The sequence below is a fragment of the Typopeltis vanoorti genome, chromosome 16 (assembly GCF_054136105.1).
Source record: "Typopeltis vanoorti isolate ZY-2024b chromosome 16, IOZ_Tvanoo_1.0, whole genome shotgun sequence".
NCBI lineage: Eukaryota > Metazoa > Arthropoda > Arachnida > Uropygi > Thelyphonidae > Typopeltis > Typopeltis vanoorti.
In genome coordinates, this window is record NC_143564.1 from 117,484,281 (window position 1) to 117,504,527 (window position 20,247).

General features: G+C 35.7%; 1 protein-coding gene across 3 annotated transcripts in view; it reads left to right on the plus strand.

Annotated features, from left to right (window-relative positions):
* Window positions 1–20,247, plus strand: part of LOC150098282 (uncharacterized) — a 709,319-nt gene that overhangs the window by 89,779 nt on the left and 599,293 nt on the right. For all 3 annotated transcript variants that reach the window (XM_090406261.1, XM_090406264.1, XM_090406263.1), the window contains exon 5: window positions 10,872–10,937. In XM_090406261.1, coding sequence (XP_090262387.1) covers window positions 10,872–10,937 — 66 coding nt within the window. The remainder of the gene's footprint in view (window positions 1–10,871; window positions 10,938–20,247) is intronic.

Consider the following 20,247-nt stretch of genomic DNA (forward strand, 5'->3'; position numbering starts at 1 on the left):
GTGTGCTTAAATTAGAGAAATTGCCACGACTGACTATTTAAGTAACTGTTTTAGAAAGTGATCTATTTTATAAGTGTTATAACTAATCTTCTCGTGCTATAAAATTAATTTAGGATGGCGCAGTCGAAAAACAATATAAATTTTTCTTGAGTTTAGATAGCTTGGGAGATAGTTAATTGTAACCATGAGTTGGCTATTCTAGAGGCCTTCTCACTGACAGCGCTGGCTCTTGTAGAAGGTATAAAGGATTGCAAACAGGGAGTAAGTTGATTAGATTAGAATAAGATAAAGAGTACTACTTAACAGAGAGTTTGAGGTTAAAGTAGACTTAGGAAGGATAACGACAAAAAGTGTAAAGATATTACAAATAGTGCAGCAGCAGATATTGAAGAAAAACAAAATAAATAATTAACATAAAAATATTACAATGCAACAGCCAACATTATTTAACAATGGGATAGTTGACAGGATGTAATCTGCACCAATTAAATTGTACAGTTGTAGATTGACACAGGTCAAGGCATTAGAAGTGTAAGATATTTAGAAATTTTCAAATTTTTTGTGAAACATGAATGTGGATAGTGTAAAATCTTGCATAGAAGGATTTTGTACAACAATTCCTTATATGCCAATTTTACTTGAAAACGAAAATCCATACAAAATACTTGTGGTTAATTAGCGAATTTTTTATGTTTATGTAGTATGGAAATAATTTAGAGTAAACTGTTAAATATTGTGACTGCCGCATTTCTGTAAAGAACAAAGAAAGTTAAATGTAAATTTAATTGTAACAAAGGAAAGTTCCAGACAAAGAAATATTCCAGACGGATTAACTTTTGACCTAAGGCAATCACTATCGTGAAGGTCAAGTACACACGGGGTTTCCTGCCTTAATGCAGCGACATCAAGGTGGCTGGGAAAGCCCTTCCAAGAAGAATCCGGGGGAATGAATCGGTGCGAGTTCCAAGGTGCTGGAAGAGAATAAAAAGGAGAAGGATCGATAGATCGAGGCTCCCTTTTCCCGCGGGTAGTTAAGAAGACTCTTTCTCTTTGGTGACTTGTGGCACTTAGGCATGCACTTTTTGGTTTTTGTCATCGCCTCTACCCAGACACTGTTCCGGCTATCGATTCCAGTCCTCGATGCAAGGAATTCCAGTGTGTCTTGCTGATTCAAGGTTGCAGATCCACATCCTGCCAACAGATGTCCGGAAGTAATAGAGGGCTTGATTATGCAGCAATGATGATGAGAGTTCCGGAATTTCAGCCGCCAAGCTTCCTAAAAGTCTCTGTTGATGAAATGTCTTCGATATCGTAAAAGGCACCTGGTAGTGAGCTATGGAAATTTTAAAAAAGGGCTTGCATCGTCAAGCAAAGAAAGGGGGAGCTACTTACTTAGCCCTTATATTGTGACTTTGTAGAGCTTCTGACAGATATGATAATTCCTGTAGGATATCAATCATTAATGCTAGATCTTTTAAAATTTCCAAATGGAGAAGTCGGTTTAAAAAATCCTTATATTTATCGTTTTTGACGCATAAAGCGAAAGGTAATTTCTCCACACAGCAAGAGCCGTTCGTAAACTGCAACCATCTGCCCATCGTGATCCAAACACACGGCTGATCTTTAAAATTTGATACCAAGGTCTTTTGCAATCGTATTTAATTCTCGTTGATTTTTTGGTGATTGATGATAAAAAGCATATAATTTATCAAAATGATTTATTTCTTTAATGTTTTTTATCGAATTGTCTAATGTTAATTGTAAACAATGAGCTACGCAATGCCAAATCACAATGTTGGGAAATGCAACGAAATGATTTTTTAAATAGTTATCAGAAAATGCATATGAATTTAAAGTAACAATTATAATAGCATGTATACGTTCTGCGGTGGTATTTTCTAGTTCTACAAGATAATTAAACAAGAAGAACAACGGGCTCGCAAATTTCAGAAAAATTTAACAAAGGGCTCGCAAATGGTGAGAGACAAGAACAGGACAAGAAAAAGAAAATTTAAAGGGGAGAGGGTTGAAATTAGTTCAGAATGGAAGCATATGCTCATTAACCTTGTTGCACATCCTAAGACACTGGGAATTCATGCCCATACCGAAGTGTTTGAATCTTATAAACTACAAAGTGTGGCAGCAGGAAATGGGTAAGATTCCCCCTAACAGTTGTCCAAGGCTTAATTGAAAACACTCCCTGTGAGGTTCTATTTGATAGAGGAGCTCGCATTTCAGTTATCTTCTGGACACTGTTTTCGAAAATAAAGAGTCTAGACTCAAATGCTATTATAAAATTAGCAAGTCCGATTAAAATAACAGGGATGGCAAAAACCGAGTTTTTCCACTTCAACAAAGGTTAGGCATATTATTGCATAATATGCCTAACCTTTGAAGTTTAGGCATATTACACCCCGATCAAATAAATATTGCATAATATGCAATATTTATTGCAATATTTATTTGATTGGGGAGCAGGGGGATGATGAAGAAATTCTGTTTGTTCTTACTGTGAAAGATTTCTCACACTATTCAGCCCTCTCTTAGTTTGTTGTGGTCTTGTTTCTACCATCTGTCTCTTCTTTACCATAGTATTATGATTATTCTTGCCCTCCTATTTACTCTATGCCTGTGATGAACACTCCATTTTTGTGTAGCTAATGATTATAGGCATATTATGGTGAACCAGCCTGAGTAGTGACCCTTTCCATAATGCATGGCAATATATATGTGTGCTATGCATTATTGGATGCTGTGATAATTTGATGTTGCTTGATCATGAAGAAACTTCATGGACAAACTTTTTTTTTTGCTGTTAGATAAACAATTTTGTAAAAATTCAAGATGGAAATGCAAACTTACATGGAAGTAAATTTAATGGATGTAAAATTTTTGTCTAATTAGCAATGGTGTCTTCAGTATATTAACAGTGGAACATAAAATGCAGTAAAATTACTTTCAAAAGTGTCATTATAGCATACTTAAGACAGCAGTCAGTAAATTCCTAATTTAAAAAAAATTAAACAAAATAAAAATTAAAAAAATAAATATAAGATAATAATCAGGAATTTACATTAGATTGATGCAATAATATTTCCTATAAAGGGGATAGCTGACAGCTGTATAAGTTCTGTCCTCACAATCTTTGCATAACCACTCTATAAGAAATCTACTTTTATGTAAAAGTTTGGTTTTCTTCCAAAGAACCCTATGTTTAGTCAAAATATCATGTTCTGCTAGGCCAAACTGCACAAAGTAAGATAAACCACATGAGCAAGAAATCTGGTAGACACCTGGAAAGCTGAGCAGAGAAAGGCTTGTTATTAGTTAAGGAAAGGAAGGTAGAAATCTTCCTAATAGCATAAAAGGATACTGCAGGAAGAGATTTTAGAACTTATGCTCAGAAATTCCTTTAAATATGTATGTGGAATCCAAGAGAGATCTTCAGGAGATCTAGAGACTGGTAGCCTAAAGTGGTTAAAAGTTTTCGTTGTAAAGGAACTGATTAGTCTTAAAGCCATTTTTCATAAAAGCTCATTTGATATAATTCAATTCTTGCTGTAGGAGGTCTTCAGTGGAACATATGTTATGAGCACAATGTAATAAGGTCTTAATGGTTCCAACTTTTTTTATTGGAACAATGATGAGAAGTAGCATGGATATCATTATTAGTATTGTGTGACACCTTCAAGAAGTCCAATGACTCATTGCAGGAGGGAACTCTATTCCACTCGGCTACAAATATCACACTGTCCCTCTCCCTACTACTTAATTCTCCGACTACACACAACTATTGCAACACCATCTACTGCCCATCACTATCACTACCACCAACAGTATTTTTTGTCTGTAAATTGCGTGTGTTCTGAGCAGTGATTTGACTGTACGTGGTATGAAAAACCTGAGTTTTCAGGAGATAAAACCCTGTTACTGCTATATGACTAACTCGCTTTCAAATGAAAGTAGCCCATATTAAGATTCCTCTCATAACAATGAGAATCGAACTTATGCCTTTTCCATTCAAAGGGCACAATATACCACTGTTCTTCCATTTGCACTATGGAAGCACTTATATAACTTATATATTATCTACTAGAGGGGCTCTGCCCCTCTAGTAGATAATATATAAGTTATATAAGTTATATATAACATCAGATGTTATATAAGTTATATATAACATCAGAATTGAAGGAGAACTGGTTCTCCTTCAATTCTGATGACTCTAGACATGAGACAATGTGTTTGTCTCATGAAGGCAAACACATTGTTGGATGTTTCAAAACAGGGAAGAGACAAAAAACGTGACATAAAAGCGTTTCAAATTTTGGCTAATCTTTTTATATATGTAAAATAGATATAACAATAAGTATTACTAAATATATGAAGAGCGAAAGGCTTCAATTCGGCGACATATAACTTGTTTAAGTTAAGGGATATTACATCTCATATTGTTTCTTAGCCGAATAAGAAACTCAAAAGAGTTTCATGCCGAATATAGAAATTATATAAAGTTCGGCAGTTCCAAGCATAAGCAAATACCTGGATAGCAGCAACTGACCCTTAAGGTAGTGCAAGCTGAGGCAACTCATAGCAAAGGTGGAGCAAGATCCGATCACTATTCTTGATATTTGCCCATAATGTGAACTTAGCTCTTAGGAGCCGTATTGCTGTTCTACATTATGAGAGAAGGTCACTACCCAGACCGGTATTGAGGTCTCATCAGTGAGTAGGTAGACCTAATTAATACCAAGTTTGTAGAAAACAGAACTTACATCCCTTCTATGAGAATTGCCATATACCTCACTGATGAGAACTCAAAGGTTGAAACCGGTCGGTAGTGACCTTCTCTCATAATGTAGAACAGCAATACAGCTCCTAGGAGCTAAGTTCACATTATGGGTAAATATCAAGAATAGTGATCGGAGCTTGCTCCACCTTTGCTATGAGTTGCCTCAGCTTGTACTACCTTAAGGGTCAGTTGCTGCTATCCAGGTATTTGCTTACGCTTGGAATCGGCGAACTTTATATAATTTCTATATTCAGCATGAAACTCTTTTGAGTTTCTTATTCACCTAAGAAACAATATGGGATGTAATATCCCTTAACTTAAACAATAAGTATGTTTCTTTTCTGACACGTACTTATCATTATTATAAACTACCATTTGGCTGACGAATTAATATCTAAAAAGACTAGTTGATTGTCCAGATAATTTTCTCCTGTGATCTTACTTTTGGCAGTCTGGCTGATCTGCAGCCAACTGTCATTCTTCTTTTCTTCTTCCTAACATGGAATTTAGGCCGAGTGGCCTGTTCCAGTCTCATGTCCCATCTCTTTCTTGGTCTTCCGATTCTTCTTTTTCCACTTATTTTGTATCTGTATAATATTTTTGGTAGTCTACTGTTGTCCATTCGATTTAAATGTTCTAGCCATTTTTGTTTATACTGTCTTATGTAGTAATTAATTGGTTTTATTTTCAGGGATTGTAAGATTTCTTCATTTGTTTTGTGGTCCCACTTGTATATCCAGCTGTTTTTGTGAGGAACTTCATTTCTGATGTTTGAATTCGTTTTTCGTCTTTCCTTTTCATGGTCCATGTTTCGCTTCTGTATAGTAAAGTTGGTTTTGACAAGATGTTATATAGTCTGATTCTAGTGTGTTTTTGTACTAGGGATGGCTTAAATACATTATTTATTATGCCATTTACTTTGACAAAGTTTGATATTTTAGTGTCTATGTCTTTTTCTTCTTCGTATGATAGATCACATCCCAAGTATCTGAAAGTGTTTACTTGTTCTAGTATTTTATTATCTATCAATATTTTACTTCTTATTGGGTTTTCTCCTGTGAATGCCATTATTTTTGTTTTTTCTTTAGATATTGTCATATTATATTGCTTTGAGATATCATTTAATGATTTTAATGATCTTTGTAATTCATCTTCTGATGTAGCTAATACTATTTGATCATCTGCAAATAGTAGTGTATCTATCTTCATTTGTGGGGTCATTTGTATACCAAATGGGTTATGCTGTTTCCAGATTGTTAATATTTCATTTATATATATATTGAAAAGCAGAAGTGAGAGGGTACATCCTTGTCGTACTCCTCTTGATATATCTTTCCATTCTGAGATGTGTTCTAATTTAACTGCTATTTTATTTCCTGTATATATTTCTTGAATAGATTGTAAAAGTTGGTTTGGTATGTTTAAATCGGTTAATATTTTAAACAATTTTTGTCTACTAATTTTGTCTAAGGCATTTTCTTAATCAATAAAGGCCATGTGTGTTTCTTTTTGAAATTCTCTTCTCTTTTCTATTAATAATTTTAAAGTAAAAATTGGATCTATGCAGGATCGGCCTTTTCAGAAACCATTTTGTTCTTCTAGTAATTTGTCTTACAATGCTGCTTAGTTTCTCTTTTAACATTCCTGCATATATTTTATATCCTGTATTCAGCAGGCTAATTCCCCAATAATTATTGCAATTGTCTTTATTTCCTTTTTTATAGATTGGGATAACCAGTGCTTTTTTCCAAGAGTTACGGGTTTTTCCGAACATCCAAACAACATTAAAAAATTTCAGAAGTCTTTCATTAAATTTTTCACCTGCATTTTTGTATAGTTCTAAATTTATATGGTCTTCTCCTGGTGTTTTCCTATTTTTCATCTTCTTTATTTCAGTTCTAACATTGTGATATTTTCTATTAGGTCATTCTTTGTCTTATAAAATTTTATTTCATTGTTCTCATCTGTCATGAAGAACATAAATCTTATATATCCATTATCATGAACCTTAGCAGCTGATCTAGCAGAACATGCCATCTTTAATAAACATAAGGTTCTTTGGAAGAAAACTAAACTCTTACATAAAAATAGATTCCTTGTAGAGTGGTTATACTAAGAGATCAGTGAAGCATTTCTACACTGACTGAACTTAATGATGGCCTTCAGTTATCCCTTTAATGGGAAATATTATTGTATCAGTCTTATGTAAATTCATAATCACCATTATTATTATTATTATGTGACACCTCTAAGGAGTCCGAAAACATCGAGGGAGGGCACCTACTCTACAACTCTCCATCTCCATCACTCAATCCACCACCTACAGCAAATTGCATCATCTGCACCAATGCCATCTATTGCCCGCTACAAATATTTTCACAGACAATCACAAACATCCATGTCCACATCGGGATTTGAACTCGCAGCCTTTTGGCTGGAGAGCAGATATGCTAACCACTTGGCCATTCAGGCTGGCAATTTTTTATTTTATTTTTTTCATTAGGAATTTACTGACCGGCTGTCTGTCTTACTTACTCTATAGTGGCTTATTTATGCTGTGGTAGTTATGGAAAAGAAGACATCAAAAGTTCTTGGCAAATGAATCGGCATGCAGCAGCATAATTTACAACACCAAAAGAACAAAATAAATAAGAATTTATTTATTTATTAGTTAATATTCTTCTAATTTCCTAACTAGCATTTTTTAAAATTATTGCAAGTCAGAACTTGCAGACCATTCTTTGCTGACCACAGGATTAGATGGAAGAAAACTGAAGTATGAGCATTGAAGTTATTACAAATTAGTTAGACTGGCTTTAGAGTCAGCAGAAAACATTTTCCCAACATCAGTATATATGGCTGTATAAATTTATCAAAAATCTGGGAGATTGTTATTTTAAGACCAGTTCTACCTTACTACTAATAAACTTCCTTTTATCCTACAGTAGAGGGCACTAAAATTGATACTAGTTATTTTCTATTTGTTGCAATTTTAAATTTGTCATAAATAACTAATTGTTAGAACTTGTGTATAGTAACAAATTATGCCCTGAATATAATAGGAGAATAAGGAAACATCAGCAGCTAAATAAGTAACTTCTTATTTTATTTCTTTGGTGTTGCAAACTACACCACCAAACCTGCAATGAACAACTTCCAACACTGAAACTTATCCACACACTGTAAAAGGAAATGGTGATGACAAAACTGAAATACAAATGAAGGTGTTCTGGATATCTGGAGTAATTACTTTGAGAAATAATCTGCCTACATTCCAACCAATAGGTTGTGGATTCAAATCCCACCGTAGGCACAGATGTTTGCAAAATCCTGCTGTTTGTATAGCTTTTTTAGTTTATGACTTGTCTTCTTTTATTTATTTATTTTTAAAAAAGTGGTAGAAAATATTTGAGAGAAATACTATCAGGAATGCACATCATCAATACTTGATTGAGATAGAAAAAGCCATCAGAATGCCGAAATCTCAAAAAGGAAACTGAGTAGATGATATTCATCCAGAAATGCTCAAATATGGCAATTTTAAAGTTTTTACAGTGGTTACTTTGCTTTATTTAGAAAACCTGTTCATAAAATCAAATTCCAGATAAGAGCAGAGCACTCATTTTGCCAGCCTTCAAAATTTGAAATAATGCTAAATTCGAGAATTAGAGCAAGTTTCTCTGCTGAATGTTTTGGGTGTTGATATATGCAAGCATATTTGAGAAAAAGTAAGAAATATTGTGAATTATATATCACTGAAATGCTCAAATATGTTTGGAAAGAAGTGAATGGACGCCATAATGTGAGGAACAATGACGGTGCTCGCCTTAATAAGAAGTAGGATCTCCTTCTTGTTAAGGTCCTTTTGCTGCAGTGATTGCAGAATCACTGTGCCATTGTGAGTAATATGTCCTTCCAGGACATATTACTCACAATGGCACAGTGGTTATCAATGGGAATTTTGGATCATTCTTCCTGTTGACATGTAATGAGGTCCTGGAAGGGTGTGGGACAGACATCCGTTGACTCGCCTGATGCTCTAGTTCATCCCACAGATGTTGAATATGGTTGGATCAGGGCTCTGTGGAGGCCAGTCAAGTGTGGTGACGTTCATGTCCACAAAGTACACAGTTATAGCAGCAGTTTTATGACACTCTACATTGTTTGCTGAAAGAGACAATGGTCAGTTTAGAAATGCACATCATCAATACTTGAATGAGATAGAAAAAGCCTATAAAAAACGCTATAAAATAAGAAGCGTTGCATTGCATTGTTCTGAATGTTCAGATACCTCTTGGAGTTCTGTGTTCATGGCAGCACAAACAGAGATCCAAGGCCAAACAAGGAAAAAACAGGGCCGTGCCACGAGACCCCACCTTTGAATTTTATAGTTAACATTATGCATGCCATGTAAGAGACATCCACTAGGCATCCACCATTACCCCATCCATCTGCTCAGTAGAGGATGTTGAATGATTTGTTGCTCTATAACACAGCTTTCGAAGCTTCCACATCCCACTGTACATGCTCTTTGCACCACTGAAGACAATGCTGCATGTTGCAGGTAATGTGAGGCTTGCATATTGCTGTTGTACCATGGTTCACAACTGCAATATGCAACTGCAGCCTCGATTCTGAATGTTTTTGTTCCGATTTGTGTTCCAGAATCGAGGCTGCAGTTGCATTCATTGGCAGACATTGAATGTGTCTGCCAATGAATGGTGGTTTTTACATATTATCCTTCTTAGGACCCTATGGTTACATTCAGTGAGTGTAGTTGGTTGTCCACAGTGGGTAGCAATTACAGTTGACTCCCTGTGCTTCCATCTCAGTATGTTATCACTGATTATTGACCTAGGATGGCCCAATTTGTCAATAATTTGCTGAACAGATAGGCCTGCAACATGCCATCCTATCACAGTGCCTCTTTCAAACTTTGTCAATTCCTTTCTCACATCTGTTTCACCCAGACAGTGTCGCACTGACTTGGGAGCATCATATTCCTACAATTTATACTGGCTACAAACACGACCCGTTATTACATGGCATGATGCACCTTGCCCATGGTAGCCGGGGGGGGGGGGGTCTATTAACTCCTTTCCAAGCTTTCTTTCTGTGTGTGTGTGTGTGTAATTCTATATGTTTAGCATTCCATAACTTTCTTACGTTTTTCTTCATTTTTATTATTATTATTATTATTACATGACCCCTCCAGGGAGTTCAGAGACTCATCGAGGGAGGGCACCTACTCCACAACTCTCCGTCTCCATCACTCAATCCACCAACTACAACGCTCCACAACCACTTTCATCTTCTACACCAACGCCATCTACTGCCGACCACAACCACTTTTTTTTTTTTTTTAAAGACAATCACAAACATCCATGCCCATGGCGGGATATGAACCTTCAGCCTTTTGGCTGGAGAGGGGATATGCTTACCACTTGGCCAACCAGGCTGGCCGAGTGGTTAGCTGTGACTTCCTTGCTAGTAACTTTCAGTTCATGTTCTTCTTTTCCATGACTGCCTCTTTAACTTCCAGAGTTCAGGAGGTCTGATTTTTCTATACTTGAAGACAACTTCATTATATTGTTATCTGGCTGACTCAGTCTTTGTTTTTGTTTTCAGTCTGCCACTGAGTCTCCTTGGTTTTGACCTTTGTTTTCACACATTTCTATTTTCTTGAATAATATCTGTGTATTTGAGGCTATAGTTCACTTCTGTAAACATCCTACCTTTGATTCTTTTTAAACAATGATGATTAATTTTGTCCCTCACGAAACGAAATAGTGATTACTTCCCATTTTAAATCTTCTGTATTCTCTTCTAACCTGAAGCAGTGTGATGATGTTGCTATCTTAGTATATTTATTAAACCTCCATGGAAGTCTTTTGACTCCTTCATTGAAGGAATCAAAAGACTCAGTGCAGGAGGTCCACATATTATATGTATATAGAAATTGTCAGTATTCACATTTGCCCAGGACTTATTGGTCCTGGGAAAATGAAACTTTTGTCAGGGAATCTCCTTCCTTAAATGCCTAAATAATGTCAGCTAAAGATTTTTTTTTCTCTAATTTCAGAGGGTATATGATGACGATGATGTAACAGAAGATTTGCGAATAGACACAAAAAAGCCAGAGGAACAGGTAATATTTATTACATTCTTTGAAGCTTTTAGTTTTCAAAGTCATTATAAAAAATGATTTTAAAAATGTGAAGAGAATATAAGCAGGATATATATAAAACCTCATATGAAATTTCATGTAAATGAGAAACATGATACATTACAAATTTTCTTATTCTCAGATGGATTAATTAGCATTGAGAGCATGGTTCTTTATAATAAACTGTTTTACAGATGTGAAGATTGTTAAAGGGGTGCTTAAGGGTCAAAGCTGTATAACTGAGAGGAGACCTCCACATAGCCTTTAAAGGAATGCGGAGAACCGATCTGACCTAATGTCCAATCCTCACCCTCTCGTGGTGCACCCTGTTGGGTATCTACTTGGATACTGAACGAACAAGGATGGGCTGGCAATTTGGATTTAGCTGACCAAATTGTATTCTTATTGGTTAAACCAAAATAAAAAATGATGGTACAACATGACAAAATTTCATGCTGGATGGGGCGTCGCCCGGTTAAACAAGGCCCCGTTGTTTTCACCAGGGAACCAGGGCAAACAGCGAAGTCAGCTACTGGAACAAATCTGAAAACAAACCCCAACTCAACATCACCAGAGTTAAAGATCGGTCTTGACAAGTAACAGACTGATTTGGAGGAAAATTGTAGATAGGAAGTTAGTAATGATATAATTTTTTCATGTAGTACTATCATATCCTGTACACCCCTTGTGGGTAAATGGCAGGAATTTGATGATGATGAGATTGTTAAAGGATCACGGAGGAAAAGTGAAAGAGATGACTGTTATTACAAGTGTATTGTATGATGATAAGATATGAAAGCGCTGCTGGAACAAGTAGAAAAAGAAGCGTAAGCTGCCATGGTATGATATCGGTGAGTCTGGAACAAAGACCATAATCACAAATGAGTTAATATACAACTGGTACTACAAGAAAAATAGCTTTCAGTTTATGAATATGTATGGAGAGAATTTGTTTTATAGGACTTATACATGATGTGCCTGAATCAGTGGCACATCTGGGGGGCAAGGGATCCTCCCCCCCCCCAAAAAAAAGAAAAAGGAAAAAAACACTAGAAAATTTTCCAAAAATCTTTTCCTAATTAAAATTCATTCTTTTATTTATGTTGTGGTGTTGTGTCTTCTATTTCTATGCTACTTATGAATTAGCGGTCACATAAGGTGGGAATACCCTATAGCTCTCGGGAATCATAGCCGTTGTGTATGCAAGGTGAACAAAGTAGTGCTCGGGTGGACTGAGCGCTACTTCGCTTGCCCGAGCCAAGCCAGAGGAGATTATGGGTATCATATATTGGCGATCACTGTGGATGCTTAGTGTCATAGGTCGCATGCAATGTGTAGTGTGTATTCTCAAATCGTCTACTCAAATACCCCCCCCTCCCAAGATTAAATCCTGAGTGTACCACTTGTCTGAATGAATTTGAAGTTAGATGACCAGAGAGAGAGAGGATTGTTCACTAAAAGTTTGGAAGTGCATAGTTAGAGAACCTAGATGCTAAACAGGACAGTGTTATGTACTGGAATAATCATCTAAACATGCCAGATGTTTCTCAGGTCCCCAAATTGAGCTGGATAGCCATTACAAGAAATGCACATGATTGGATCCAAGGGATACTGCAGTTTATGTATACTAATGTCAGGTCTGGAATAAGGAGTTTTTTGCATTCGTTAGATCAACTTGGCTGAAAGTTATCGGCATTACTAAGACCTGTTTGATATAGTATTTTGATGACCCCCACACATGAAAAATCAAAGATCTTTGTCACAATAGTGTCAGGTGGATAAGTGATTAAGGAATTAGTGATTAAGAGAAAACTGATTTTGAAAGGATATTCAAACATTATCAAAAGCAAGTGAGAGTGAAGTAGGATCTTTCTTGTGGTTAAAGGACCTGAGTTTTAATAACATTGAAATGTTATTAAAACTTTGAAGTATGAAGACAGTGTTAATAACACTGTCTTCATCCCATTTTTGAGAATGGCTAGGAGATCAGAATACAGTACTAGGGAATATAGAACTAGAGAATACAGGGGTTATCCAGCATTGATAAAGAAATCTGATGGGAGGAAGCCATCTGCCATGACATAAAAACAATCGATAAGAAAGCTGGCAATCCTATCGCAAAGTGCTGTAGGGAGGCCATAAGGTGGTAGCTTGTTCACGAGGCCTCAATACTAGATGCAATCAAATGCCTTTGAAATATCAAGCACGTTGAGTTTCTCCAGATTTTTTTCGTGGCCCTTCCTAAAAGTTTATGAGGAGGTCTAATGTAGAACGAGAATGGTGGAATCCATATTAGCAATTGGTAATTAATTGACTGATCTCCAGATAGAAAGAAACTGGTTGTTAATGGCCTTCTCCATTACTTTTCAGAGTACTGAAATGAGAGCAATGGGACAGTATGGCTGAACTTTGTCTCCCACCTTTTTTTGTACAGGCTTGCTTGCTTCCATGCTGTTATGTAGATGTTAGATCAATATGGCTGCTTATGTAGTTGATACAGGATGGGTGTTAATTTTGTGGTACAAGTTTTGAATGCATTTGGAGGAGTGTGATTTGTACCAGGAGACATATTAGTATCAAGATTTATTGGAATTTTTCTTGATATCCATCTGGCAGAAGATCAGAGTTGGTTTGCCTTGGCCCTATAAAAAAAAAAAAAAATGGAAGAAACTACTGGTGCAAGAGGTCTGCTCTATCTTTGGGTGAGGCTGCTATGGTACTCTCAAGATGTGAGAGGTAGGAACAAGGAAGTGCTGAAGTTATGCTCAGTAGCCTTAGCGAGGAACCAGAAGGCTTGACTTCCAGTTGAGTAGGAGGTATGCTTATTGTATTTCATTCTTAGGAAGTTTGCTTTGGAATTGTTGATAACTTTTTTACATGTTTCTTGGTGTAGTATAAGTTGAATGAGAAACAGTTTTTGATTTAAGCCATTGAACATATGCTGCATTTTTATCATAGACTGCAGATGCACATATTTTAGAGAAGCGGGACTGATAAAGACTGTGGATTTGCATTAGAGTGGGAATTAAGATCCTCATTCCAGTGATGATTATTTCAGTTAATTCAGTACAGATGTTTAGTCAGGATAGCAAAAACAGTAATACAGTAGTCACCCCCCCTTATCCATGGGGGGGATGTGTTCCAAAACCCCCCCATGGATACCTGAAACTGTAGATAGTTCTGAACCCTATATATATACTATGTTTTTTCCTATACATGCATACCTGTGATAAAGTTTAATTTATAAATTAGGCATAATAAGATATTAACAACAATAATTAATGATGAAATGGGCAATATCCAAGCCTGTAGTAATACTCAGACTCCCTATTACCTTGAATCACTGATGGAGTTTCCAAGCGATTCTCAAATATTTGAAAATTCTTATATCAGCACACTTTAAAGGTTGCATAAAGAACAATTATGACAATATACTGTAATAAAAGTTATCTGAATGCAAATGAAAATCTTAGCAACCTCAGTATATGTTTTAAATTGCTAGCATTACTATTCGTGTGCTTTGAGGCCATTAAGTAGAATAAGGATTACTTGAACACAGGCACTGTGATACCATGATAGTCAATCTGATAACTGACACGGCTACTGAGTGACTAATGGGCAGGTAGCATATATGGTACAGCATGGACATGCTGGGCAAAAGGATGATTCATGTCTCTGGTGGAATGGGGCAGGATGGCGTGAGATTTCATCGCACCATTCAGAATGGCACCCAATTTAAAACTTATAAATTGTTTGTTTCTGAAATTTTCCATTTAATATTGGACTGGTTAACCACAAGTAACTGAAACTGTGGAAAGCGAACCACAGATAAGGGGGACTACTGTAATCCAACCACTGCAGAGAGGCATAAGAATTCCGAATGTCATCCCATTTGGCAGTTGTGCCCATAAGGATATTGAGGCTGAGATTTACTGGTAAGAGAATGAAATACAGAAAAGGGGACTTAGATAAGATTTTGGTCCGAGTTTCCAGGAAGAGAGCATACATCCACAGTGTACGTGGAGAGAATTAGTAAAGAAAAGATCCCTAGTGTTGGAACAATAATAAAGATTGTCTGATATTCTGATTGGTAGGTTAACTATTTGTGACAGATAATGACTAATGGCAAATGATTTGGCATCCCTTCCAGCTTGATCTGTGAAGTTGAAGAAGGGAGCCAGTTTGTGTTATGGAAATTAAAGTCGTCTAGGAAGACATGCTCACAGTTTGGGTAATTATTTTGTATAAAATCAAATTTTACTGGTAAGTGGTCACAAAGGGAAGCATGGTTGTCAATGTTAGGAGAACAGTAAAGACAGCAGAATGAAGGCTGTAAAGTTAGATAAGGAAATCTTCGGCCAGAGCAAATCAAAAAGCAGTGATATCAGGTTGGATAGCCTTTGTCAAGGGATATCAGATTTGATGAAAGCACATGTTCTTTCCTTTTTGTGAAATGCATCATGTAAGAAGTGGTTGGGAATAGTTGAGGTAGGCTGTAATCTTGGAGGATGCCAATTGAGGTTTGGTTAGAAGTAGATCAGGATTTGATGTTGTAAGAGGTGATGTATATCGTTAATGTTTGTATTTCTCGTAGACAAGCTTATACATTGGTTATGCATTACTAAATCACTTAAGGAATTGACAACGTACATAGGAATATAGATTAAATTACACTTTAATAAATATTTCAGATATTTCGGCAACGTCACGTTGCCATCTTCAAAAGGAACTTACAAAAAAGGCACTGCATGTAGGCACTACAACACAGTAACTGAGAATGAAGTGAGGAAACTATTGTTCTCCTTTTAGGAGAACAATACTTTTTTTATAATTTTTATAATTCAAACATTATCAAATATATGACTCATATACAAATATATGATTAAATATATAATCAAATTTCCTGCTACTACAGCAGGAAAACATCCTTGGTGGCCAAAGAAACACACTGATCTATATCAGTGAAGTCTGTCACGGAATGTTCGAGCATCCCGCACATCATCAGTGGTGAACCTTGCGGTCATCCTGAAAAATGCAGCAGGGACATCTGTCAGCACTAGAACTGTTCTTAGAGAGTTTGCATGCCTTAAGTTACCACAGCAGAGCTTCTATGAACAAGCCACAGATCATCCCCACTCACTGCTGCACAACGTTTGGACTGGTGTCTTTCACATCATTCCTGGACCATAGATGATTGGAAAAAGGCTGTGTGTAGGGCAATGAATCATGTTTCCAAATGTTTTGCTCTGATTGTTGTGGTAGGATCTGGAGATTACCTGGGGAATAGTTCCAGCAAGACTACATCATTCCAATTGTCAAGTTTGGTGGAGGCTCAGTAACGTTATGGGGGTGTTTCAGTTAGATAGGCCTGGTTCATTGGTGGACATGCCCAAAACCATGATGTCTAATGGCTACCTGGCCATCCTGGACAACTTCACATTTCTGATGCTGTGGAAGTACTTCAGCAGTGCCTTGCATGTTTCAGCACGACAGTGCTCCATTCTACATTGCACTGCGTGTCCAAGAGATCTTTCCACGAAATAACGTTGAAGTTTTGGACTGGTTGGCTCAGTCCATACCTCAATCCCATTGAACGTCTTTTGAATGAATTAGAATGTGGAATTTGCTCCAGACCACATTGCCTGACATCAGCAATAGGAGTAGCTTTTCATGAGGGATGGAAGAATATTTCTGCTGCAATGTAGCAGAAATTAGTTGAAAGCATATCCCATAGGGTAGCTGTCATTCAGGCCAAAAGTGGTCCCACTCAGTACTAGAAATGTAACTAAAACACATTTTTTTAACCAAAGCTAGGTGTCCAAATACTTTTGTCAACATAGTGTATTTAGTAGGCTCTCACCTGTTTTTATCTTTTTCTTAGTAATGCCAATTACATCCACATGTTACTTTTTCCATCTTTGAACACCTGCTTATCATTGCAAGTTATTGTGATTCTGGTGTTGAATTTTTCACTTTTGATGTGAATGGGAAGTCATCATCAGCAAATGAGAATATTTCTGGAAGCCTCATCTTAATGAATAAGGATTTAAATGATCTATTAGTGATCTATTAGATCAAATTTATCTAAACATTTTGAACTTATCTCTTTTTCAACAATAGAATTTATTAAGTCAAATTAAAGGTATGAAGAAATTATATTCTTGTTTAATCCTTTATCCAAGTGTAAGTAAACAAAGTTTGCATATGAAGCAGTGGCGGCCAGTGAAAATTTTAAGTGGGGGTGCTGCATATACAACAAAAAAAAAAAAAAAAATTCTAATCAGTAACGAATTTATTAATAAATAAATTTACATATTAAAAATTGCTTTATTAAAAATATTTCGTCTTCACCACGAACAAACACCAATAATAAAAGTTTATCAATAGCAATGACAAGCGCAAACGAATATCGGCATTAGATCGCAGTGCTTTTGTTTCGTGTAACGATAATTGAAAAAATATAATTCTTTTCATATTTTCAGCAGTGACTCTCGTTATAATTCAGCCTTGTATCTATAATAAATAAATAATTATATGCTATTTTAACAAAATAAAATAATATTGACAAAAAATAGTTCATGCACACGCACCAACAATAAACGTTTCATATCTCACAGAAATGACGTGCATAAGGAGGATACTAAAAATACACTGCCGTTTGGGCAGTGTCTGAATATAATTCTTTTCATATTTTCAACAGTGACACTCCTCATAATTCAGCCTTGTATTTATAATAAATAAATAATTATATGTTATTTTTACAAAATAAAATAATATTGACAAAAAATAGTTCACCACGCACACGCACCAATAATAAACGTTTCATATCTCACAGAAATAACGTGCATAAGGAGGATACTAAAAATACACTGCCATTTAGGCAGTGTGGGAATGACGTAACATGCAATGTCAAGCGCAAACGAATATCGGCGTTAGATTGCAGTGCATTTGTTTCATAATCTAAAGCGGTAATAGAACAATTCCAATTATTAACTATTCAGTCACTGTCGAAACATAAGCTGTAACCTTTAACATGTTGTATTGCATTTATATAATGTTGTGAGCATTGTTATTAGTTATAAACACAAACAAAATTTAAATTTTTCATTTTTTCCTTGGGGGTGCTACAGTGTCGCAGTGCATATGTACGGGCCACCACTGATGTGAAGTCTCTTCATGAGTAGGCTACTTGTCTGTAGAAGCTAACTTCACATTAATTGCCTTAGTATTCCATAATGTAAAGCACATGGGAAGGAGGGCCACTAAGAAGACTCTTTTTGACCTTTGCTGAGGTACTATTATACCTGTTAAGGTGTGGGGCACCTCTTTCCAAAAACTCTTAGAAAGAAATATTCCACACCTTAACAGTAGCTTAGTGATCTCCACAATTACTCTAAATCTCACTATCATTAAACTCATCACTCATACCCAAATCCCTACAGGATGGAAGGTCTCGCTAGTCGGAGCCAGACCCAGAGGTGATACCAAGTTTGAAGTAATGTAAGTCATATATTTCTCATATACAAGTAGGGAAAAGGCATAACACCTTATTGTTAAAACTCTTTAATTAGATCTAATTGATAAGTATTTTCACTTGGTTATAAATTTAATTAAAGATACCAAGAAATGTTTTATCCTTTATCCAAGCGCAAGCAAACAAAGTTTGTGTGTCAAGTATATTCACGACTAGGCTACTTGTATACAGAACTTAATTGCTTTAGTACATACTGCTTAATATATTATACCTTAATATATAACCATTTTGTACACCCAAAATACACACCCAAAGGATGTGTGTTGTGTGTTTTGCATTATGGGGATACTAAGGCAATTATCATTCCAGGAAAATATTATTAGAATACTGGAAATCATTTAAGGATATTTTTTTTGACAGCATTGAAACTTTTACCATAATCACAGATATTGTGAAAGATTTTGGCACAGTAATAAAGAAATTTTTCTGTAAGGAAAATTGTAAGGAATTAGTTGAACAACTTACAACACCTCAGATGGTATCCAGAATGTTATTGAACATTCTAGATACCATCACCTTCATGCATTGAGTGATAAGCAGTGTAATCACTTCAGCTAGGACATCATGATAATAGAAAAGTATTAGTATAATGGGGAGAGTTGCCACTGTTGGTTTCTTCAAAGAAGACATATGCAAGTGCAGAAATAAAAGACATAATCACTTAAATTGTTCTAATTTTGACATTTTTTTTATTATTTAAATATAATAAAATAGGCATAGTTTTCACTGTTGCAAAATACACTTTTTTTTTTTTTTTTTTTTTTTTTATCATTGAATAAGTTTGGTGTGCTTTAGCAAAGAATCCTAATATGCTAGAGGAAATACAAATTTGTTTTAATTTCTGTTCTAAAAATTCATGGAATCCCTCTATTTTGATCTAGTACAAAATTGTTGTGACCAGTGCTGTTGTTATTTTAATAATAATAATATTGGTATGAAAATCGAAGCTTGTTGAATCTGGTTGTATTTGAATAATTTACATTCTTGTGTTGTCTGAAATGCTGATTTCAAAAATATCTTTTTTGGTAGGAGTGGTGAGATTACATAAGCAGTGTTCTCCCCAGGATCTTTTGAATGGGCTTGCTGCCCAGCTGGTTTTAATGACTGCCCGGCTAATTAATCATGTGAATTGACATGGCTAAATAATAAGCAAGAATGGAAAAATAATTTACGACATTTTTTAATTAACAGTGATGAGAAATTGAACCGGAGAGTTGCGATACTCATGAGACCAGCTCAATTTCTTGCACTGCAAGCCAATCTCGAGAGCTTCAGATGTTCACTTTGATGCACACCTGTAAAAATAGTCATAATTTGAAATTCTGAATATTTTTACAAATTATTTATGTTAGTACATTATTAGTTTTGGTTTCATAACACGCATTGTTGGCACTTGCGATATGCACGTTATTGGTGTTATTTTGCCAAAATGAAATGTGAAGCATTTAAAAAATAATTATGTACTTACTGGATTTGGATAGTTGTATTACTTTCAGAAATTTTATAAAGGAACAGGATTGAATTTAAAATTATTAAGTGCTGTGTTTTGTAAAGACATTCTCATAATGCTAACGGAGACGACATGTCAGCCATTATACATAACTTCTTGCTTGCCACTTTCATGGAGTGCGCATGCTCACCAAGGAGTTTGATGGGTGATTGACAGCTGACAGAGAGAGCGTTCGGTATCAGAGAACTGAGGATAAACAAAAGAGAGCTAATGGAAGTTTAAGAATGCAGGCAGGCAAAATTTTGTTC